The sequence below is a fragment of the Rhopilema esculentum genome, chromosome 20, assembly GCF_057945365.1.
Source record: "Rhopilema esculentum isolate cy_ngs chromosome 20, ASM5794536v1, whole genome shotgun sequence".
Lineage (NCBI taxonomy): Eukaryota > Metazoa > Cnidaria > Scyphozoa > Rhizostomeae > Rhizostomatidae > Rhopilema > Rhopilema esculentum.
This window is the reverse complement of record NC_142834.1, coordinates 13,096,422-13,105,290: the sequence shown is the minus strand read 5'-3', so window position 1 is coordinate 13,105,290 and position 8,869 is coordinate 13,096,422. Positions and strand designations below refer to the sequence as shown.

The window sequence follows — 8,869 nt, the reverse complement described above, 5'->3', positions numbered from 1 at the left end:
ATATATGTTGCTGTTCCTTGCCTCGTTTCTGTTTTGTTTTCCCAACTGGGAGGAGATTGAAAAAAAGATGGGGGAAAAGACCATGAATTAAAAAACCAACCTAGGGCAAAAAGTAGCAATAAAAGTGCGACCTAAAGAAAATTTCCAGATTTGCCCGACAGATACACTAGCAGCCATAAATTTGCCCGACAAAATCTGCTTTTTTGAAGATTGGGGGGGTGCAGCACCCCCCCATACCCCCCGGTAGTTTCGCCCCTGCCTGCGTTTTGCTAGCGATCAGGAAAGAGAATGGAGATTCTAACTGCCACCTGTTCGCTGGTGGCCGCGCGAAGCGATCGCTGCTAGAATTTGCTTTGAAGTAGATAGAGACTAAAGATTCAAAAATTCCTTTCAGTTCTTTGCACCATATTTTGGGCTGAAGTTTGAAAAAAATTCAATTTTGTATGTATGATTCCATCAATGTAGATTCATCTGTATGTTGCGATAAATGTGTTCTCACTACGTGCGATGTGTGTTATTCTTTTGACAAATGTTCAAATTACCATGAAAGCTGAACCCTTGGTGGCAGTTCTATTCGATTTGGCCCCAACCTCATCCTGGACAGACCATCGCACAGACATGGGCTCTGGCACAGTTTAGAAGGGGGGGGGGGGTGAAGGAAAATTTAAAACCTATAACAAAAGATTTTGTGAAAAGTTCTATTGTTTTGCAGAAAAGTGGGGGTACCATGCCGCCCCCACTCCCTTCCTTGGAGGCCCTGGCTGACCAATCTTTGCATCAAAAAATTATTTCTCGGATAACTCTCCCCTTTTACATGACATCGGCCGACGTCATCACTTGGTGTGAGCAATGAGCAGAAAGAAATTCACACGGTTCAAACCGAAATGATTTTATTTTCAGAAAATCGGTTTGTCTATGCATGCAAGATATTTCGACAAACTGACATTAGAATTTTACATTGCGTAATTTTTCATAACAATATTATATTTTTTTCATCATTTACAAAGACATTACAAAGATTAAGAATCAAACTTTGAATAATTAAACAAAAAAAGCGAGTTATAAATGAAAGCAGCGAACAATCTTCAATTACAGGGTTAAATACCAATATTCTGGTCACAAATGGAAATCTTGGAGATATAGACATAAGAACCATAACAGGGCAATGCTATCTGGGGGAGGGGAGAAGTGACCCTCCAGCCCTAGTGACTTTTTATTGTTTTAAACAGAAAGCTACTGGCCTCCTCTATATAAACAAAGTTGACCCCCGGTTAACTTCCTTTCGAAAAGACTATGAACCATGAGCTGGGCAACACATTCGTATTTAAGGATCATGGGCTTGAAATTGCCAGTAAAGTTCTATTAGGGAACTTTGCATTAAGTTAGGAAAAATTCTGTTAGGAAAGTTCTTTTAGAGAACGTTGCAAAAAGTAAAAAAAATAGAAATAATTAAATATTAAGATGATTGTTAAAAATTCGTGTGCATATATTTGGCAAATGAAAGAAGTGAATAATAGAAGCTTTTATGCTACGAGCAGGTTGATATGTCAATGACACATCACTTATATGTAAAGAATTAATGCGTGGTGTGACAAGCATTATGAAATCCTGGCAAAAACAAAATGCGTTCATTGCCTTATAGTCAACTTTGACACGTTAAATTAGAACTTGGAAATGGCTGAATTTAAGAAAATTTGTTTGGTAACTTCAAAACTTAGGCCAATAAAAATGCATATTTTTTGTCTGAATAGCAGTTTGTAGAATAAAATGCCTGAGTTGAAATAATTTAAACAGCAGAGACAAATACTGTTAGAAAGTTTTCCATATACTGCTTCGGTGATAACGGCCCCGTGTAAGGACCAAATTGAGAGGAATTGTCGACTTGAAGACTGGAACGCGAAGAAACAAAAATCAGTTCAATGACAAGCCTGTTTCTGGAAGCTTTTCCAAGTAGCTCTGGAATTCTAGACTCATGCGGATTCTACTGTGGATGATAGCATCAAACATTATAACATACGGACATTCATTAACAAACATTATAACAAAGATGTGCATTAATTTTTAGAGTAGAACGAGAGGTTGAGATTACCTCAATGTGAGCTATGGCATGCTAAGTCAGATGAAGCAGACGCATACAATGGCTGGTATGACGATGACCATTGCTAGGTAGCACCAGAACATTATCTTGTCAATCTTGGCTGAAATTATTCGCCATTTGTGTTGGTTGGTCTCTGCTTCATCAATCGTTGGAATAACCTCCCCAGAGATTGTAGAGAAGCGTTTTGTCAGATCAGGTCTTTGTTGTGCTACGGTTTCCATTGTTTGCATAACCAGACCATCGCTTTTCATCTGATTTTCCTTGACGGTATCAATTGGTCTCAAATGTTGCTTCTTTTTGAAGAGCACTCTCCACAGCCATTTGGGCGGTTCATTAGTCTTGTAGCAAAGATGGGTGGTGACAATGCCAACACTTAATGCAAGGACCAAAAGAAAGAAGATAACAATGTACAATGCACCAATCAATGGTGTCCTGTCCGACTTCTCTGGGAGCTGGTCTGATATCACAAGCAAGTACACACTGAGTGCCAAAACCACAGTTACACCAAATCCAGTTCGCTCTCCACTGTCTGCAGGAAGATAGAACATAAACGGTCCCAAAAATACGAGCCCTAAACATGGCAACACAAGGTACAACATGTAATACGTGAACATTCGTTTGAGTGAAATTGAATACTCAATCAACGCATATGGTTCTGGACTCCATTCGTACCTCTCCGAAAGTTGTCTCGAGGATACACTGCTGATATCCCAATCTCCGTTCGAGTAGTGAAAATTTCCCTGCATTCCTGCAGCATTTTTTGGCTGCTTTCTGAACCTGATATTAAGCCTACTGCGGGTGTATGACAATGATCCGAAAGTCAGTTTGCATTCTTGATTGTCGAACGGGAACCATTTGATATCAACGGCACAAGAAGCCTTCAGTGTTACTGGTGCAACCCAAATGATGTCTCCGTCGTGGTTGATCAAAACTTTCGTCTTGTACATATCAGATGGATCTCTGCTGTCATCCCTGGCAGTATTATAAAGCATAATATCAGGTGTCCAGATTTTTGAATTGGGCACATTCAGATAATTTGTGCCATTCCACTCGGACATATTCCACGCAAGCTGAGGATCCCTCCATTTCAAAAACAATTTTGCGTTGATCACTAGCAATTGCTCCTTCATGTCCAGTTTGACAATCTTATTTAATCGCAGCTCGAAGTTGACGTATACAGGTTCGTGATTGGATGAGGTCGGGCGAGCTGACGTGCTGTAGTTTGTCAAAAGCGTAGCGAGCAGATCTTTTTCATAGGTTGAAACTTTGATCTTTCCCCCTCCTCCATTTCCAGTCGCAGGAGTTGCGGATGGAACGGTAGTACTTGAAAGAGCCCCTAACACTGACAGAAAAATAACAACAATGAATGTACCAAAATATCCACCTTTTCTTTGGAAAATCATCGCTTCCCTGCAACGTAGCGTCGATTTTAGTTTAAGGCTTTGCTATATGAAAGCTACCGTAAACAAAATGACTTAGCTTTTTGACAAAATGTTGGCTGCACTCCGAAATAATTATCGTTGATTAACTGTCTGAATTATTCAACAGCCTGCAAGAAGTTGCTGCGGAAGGCAAAACCTAAGACGGGGGTTCTCGCCAGGGAATGACAAGACCGAGAAACATCCAGTGTTGATCCAAGTCTTGATTTTTGATAAAACCTGGATAAATCTTTTGTTTAGTTTTCATACTGACGTTTTCTTCTTTAAAGATACTCAGAAATATTCTTATCTTAAAGGATTGATTATTTGCTTGTTTCCTTCTTTGTTAAGTTTTGCTTAGATTTTCGTTCGATTTTACAACAAAAATTTATGATTTCATTTCGACTGGATAATCAGAGAAGCTGATGCTTAGCTTTCCCGATAAACAAACCATTTACAGAAATATAGGCGCTCACACTTTGTGGCAGGAGTATTTCAAATGTGACAGGCTTTGATAGGGAAGGGAAGGGAGAAATGTTAAGGAATTGGTATAACTAAAACAAGAGTGTCCTCCTAAAGTCCTGCCAAGACATTAGCAAGCAGAAAAAACTCGCAAAATTCTTGCAACAAGCAGCAGAACTCAGAACAAAAACCCTGAGTATGATGCCCAAAATGTCTGCCCGTGAAAACACGTCAAGACCGAGTATGTTGCAATAACCCACAATAATAGTCCTGAAATCATTTGATTGCATTTTTTTATACATTATTGCTGTTCTTGTTTCGTTTTGCCTAGGCCGTATACAATGTAACTTTGTATTGTGCTAATTATATATTCATATACAGGGCCTCCGACGAAGGGGGGGGGCCGGGGGGGGCCTTGGCAAACAATACCCTCGCCCACTTTTTTGCAAAACAATAGAATTTTTTTCAAAATCTTCTGTTACGGGTGTTAAATTTTCCCTTGGCCCCCCCCCCCACTTTTCAACCTTTGTCGGAGCCCATGACATACAACTTTAGCCTATGTTCTAGCTAACTGAACGTCAAATCTCCAAATACTACGAGGTGATTGCCAAACACCATTGCTTTTTTATACTTTTTCAGCAGCTGGGCATTATCATCCTGTAAACAACTTTTCTAAAACAAAATGATAGTGCTTACGTATATAAACTACTTTCGCATTGTTGTTCAGAAACAGCTGATTCAAGTAAGGGTTTTCTAATACGAAACAATAATAAACAGCACGGCCAGCGGAAAATGATTTTCCCGGCTCAACAGACGTCAATATGGTGGCGTAATGCGTTACTTATCCGACAAAATATAAGACCTGCATCGTGAAAGTTGCTTTTTCCTCTGCATCAGGGGCGCAATGGGGAGCTGAGTCTTTTGAGGGTGCTGAAGACAGCCTTTTTCACCAAATTTCGAAAAAATAGCAACGAACAACTTTGCCCCTGCTTGGCAGAACGAACATCTTTCACGCATCTGCATGAAGCAATAAAAACACCATTTGAAAGGCAATTCAAAGAATCATTAGGGATGTTTCTTAAATAAAACGTTTTAATGTTGAAAAGGGCAAATTTTACAATGGGATGTAGAATAGAATAGAAGGTTCTATATCTCTTAGATGAATTCCAGTTCCTGTTTACCTAAAACCAAGAGCACGAGTCACGAGTAAAACGAGAAAATGTTAGGCCACAACCCCGTTACAATTCTTTATTAATCGAGAGAGTTCTTTTGATAGAAAGAGCCCAATAGGACTTGTTGCCCCCCGGGTTATACTGTTAAAAAATCACCTGACCTAAAAAGCAATTTAAAAAAACTGAGCTGTTATTATACGATCCCTCTGAGACTTCGCGTACTGTAAAGAACTATTCAAAAAGGAGCAGCATTACATTGTTGTGGCAACAGAAAGTTGACAGCAAGAATCTTACTGACAGGCAGGAACTCGTTGCTATAAAGCTTGAAAAATTGTAAAGGAGCTTTTTCATAAAGATTACCCACATCACACCTGTATAATAATAATAATAATTCGCCTGGTCTCCATTCTGAAGCAGTTACGAGCAGTTGAATGTGAATCGCAAGAACTCTTGAACATGCTTGTCGATGTTATATAATAATCTAATGTTGTTTTAAATAAGAAATTCAACTTAAAGTAAGTGAAGCTTTTTCATAGAGCTTACATATATCACACCTGTGCAGTACAGTTCCTATCATGTGACGTCATCAAAGCTGCGCACACTTGGATCTGGACCAATGACGAAAATGTTTTACTTGTTTATAAATGTTATAGTGCGAACGATAGCCACGATACCAAGGGAGTGCCACGATACCAAGTGAGTGCCACGATACCAAGGGAGTGCCACGATACCAAGGGAGTGCCACGATACTAAGGGAGTGCCACGATACCAAGGGAGTGCCACGATACCCAGGGAGTGCCACGATACTAAGGGCTCTAAAAAAGAGTTTCGTTTATTTTGATTTTCTCGCTGGCATTTATTTGCTTATCATTCGTTGTTAAAGAAACAACTATTGCCACTTGTAAAACAGAAATAGCGAAGCTACATATCCAAGGGTCGCTCTGTTCAGCTTTTGAATTAAACCCTCACTCTGTGCGAATAAGGACGTCCCATATAAGGTCCCCTTAACTTCTAAAATCAAATGAACTGGGAAAGGGGCTAGTGATTGCGATCCCTCGCCGAGTTTCGTTCCAGAAACAGGTTACCAATGGCTATTGGTCCAGGACGGGTTTCTCTAACGATAGACAAACCGTTACATTTTAGTTCCTTCATTTGAAGATCGACTGTCTAGACTTCCTCGACTCCTTCTTTTGGCTTGCCTATCGAGTAAGACTTGCGCAAGTTCAATTAGCTATATAGGCATATGCAATCGATATTTTTATGGAAAACTAAGCTCGAGATTAGCAATCAATCGTATTTTTGATGACTTAAATGCTAAATTTTTATAAAGGTTTCTCAAATATCTAATGATAAATAAAAATAACTACTACATAAAAACAATACACGAGTGCTTACATAAAAGAACATAGTTTATAAGAATATTGAGGTTTAAAATCGCTGAAAAATAAGAATAATTCAAGAATAATGACAGGCTGAAGCTTCATAAAAAAATTAGATTTTTTGTTCATTTGAGTTTTTTTGAAAGCCAAAAAAATGCGAGTTTAACGCCGTATGTCTTGAAATGGACGCATCCAGCCTTGGAGTGATCATTAAAACTGCAACCAAGTTATACCTTATGTCGCTTAAGAATAATTTAAAAATAATCTTAGGCTCAAAACCAAATAAATTTCAGAATAATCTTAGGTTCAAAACCAAAAAAATCAAGAATATTGAGACTCGTCAAGAAAATGGGCAAAACCATAGCAAAATAAAAAAATTGTTGATTTTTTTGTGAAAGCCAGGGGGCAACGGCCCCCAAACATTCCCGTCCTCAGGCCTCCCTGAACTACGGCTTTTTAAGAAGGTTTCTTATAAGAAATGAGGGTAGTACACATAATCTCTTTATCAAACAACATTTCTATTACGTAACTACAGAGGAGTCACTATTAACACAATGCCACCTACGCTGATGAATTCACTGGACGTAGCATTCAAACTTTCAGTGCGTACGTTTTTCTTTGAAAGGGTGAGATCACCTTGAAATACACTTCCAGGTAAGCATATAATTATCCCGCTAGTGCCCAAATGTGCCGCTGTAAAAACAAACTGGAAAGAACATATTGTTATCGCCAAACAGAAGGATGCTTTTGAATTGTTTATATTAGAAGGAAAATGTTTTCTTAGCTTACATGTTACGTTTGTTGACGTAAACAAAGCTAATTGGACATTGATTTTACTGATATGAGACGGGGGGAGTCAGAGTCCTGAGAAGTTGTTAACCTTCCTCCAGACAAAACATCCTAGAAGGCAGACCTTCCTCACAAAGCAATAGAAAGTGGGCGTGGCTTGGGTGTCTCATAGGAGCTTCTATTGTTTTTCGTGGACCTTCCTCCGGTCGGTGGCCGTGCGACCGTAATGTTTTCCTGACTCTGGGGGGAGTCTCGGCCGATCAACCAAGAGCATCTAAATATTCCCTTCGTTGCACCATATCATATGATATGGTTTTGTTGACACAGCTTCTAGGATTCTAAAGATGTGGAATTCAACTACCAGAATATATTGCAAGCGCGTGCAGGTAAGTTATTAAGAGAAAGACCTATCATAACAAAAACTTTTTATATTTTGATAAGCTTACGATCTCGGGTTCATGACGAGGTTCTGCAGTTCTAAACGTGTTTCTAGGTATCGGCGGGTGACGTAAAAACGGCAAATTTATAGAACCAAGATTTAGGTGTTCATTTGTTGAGCATTTGGTTTGACGGAGTATTGCTTATAGGTCAAATTAACCATAATTCGCCTTCGAAAAATGACAATTGGTAAATATGACAGCGCTACTAGTTCAAAAAAGGGAATAAGGTTTGTCCTGGTTTATTTTTCCTTTAAATATTGATGCAGTGAAGCCTAGGTTTGCAGGATTAATTTTAGCTTTCCTGGTGTTTCGTCAGTTATGTTTAGTCTGCATTTCAGCGAACAAAATATTTAGAGAAATTCTAGCCAGGTGACATGACATATCGATCGATCATAGTACAGAAAAAATCGTTTAAGTCGCATATTGCTTCCTTTTATCGATGTAAAATGTAGGTCCTATTTGGTGTGTGGTTTATTTCATCTCCTTTAACGCAACATTTAAAAATTCTATCGAGATCAGCACTTTTCTTGAAACTAGGAAAATTGTCAAGGTAACATCAATTCACAAAAAGGGCGAAAAATTAAAAAAATCTAATTATTCACTGACATCTGTGTTGCCCATCATATCATAGCAGTTTACCATTACATGAATGGAAATGGTTCCCTATCATCCGCCTGTCTGATTTCAAGGCCCTTATTTAACAACCGATGCCTCCAAGAATGCACTGATGACTGGTACCATGGTACTCAGACAAAGATAACGCTTGGTCTTACTGGCATGATCTTTGTCGATCTCAAAAAAGCATTCGATACAGTAGATTATGAAACCTCTTTGCAAAAGAAAAAATACCATCCGTTACTTGGTCTAGGCCTTATCGTACATACAGTTCGCATCAGTGTAGCAGATTTTAGTATAATATCGAGATAGGGGTTCCACAGGGCTCTTGCTTTTGCCCACTCTTTTTTTTAACCGTTATCAGTGTCCTCCTGTGCTTGTTGTACTTTTGCAATGAATCATATGATTTTGAAACTGACTTTACGTAAACAAAATTTATTCATTGGCGTTCCCTTTAAATAAAATAAGCGTTCCTTGCTGTTAGAAAAGCGTTTTC

The 8,869-nt window shown here is 38.9% G+C and overlaps 1 protein-coding gene across 1 annotated transcript; it reads right to left on the bottom strand.

Moving 5' to 3' along the window:
* Nucleotides 1-873: 873 nt before the first annotated feature.
* Nucleotides 874-3,805, bottom strand: LOC135687031 (neuronal acetylcholine receptor subunit alpha-9-II). The gene has a single exon (XM_065203463.2). It carries the CDS (start codon nucleotides 3,499-3,501, stop codon nucleotides 2,116-2,118), a length of 1,386 nt encoding a protein of 461 aa, XP_065059535.1. The 5' UTR covers nucleotides 3,502-3,805; the 3' UTR covers nucleotides 874-2,115.
* Between the last annotated feature and the right edge of the window lie 5,064 nt (nucleotides 3,806-8,869).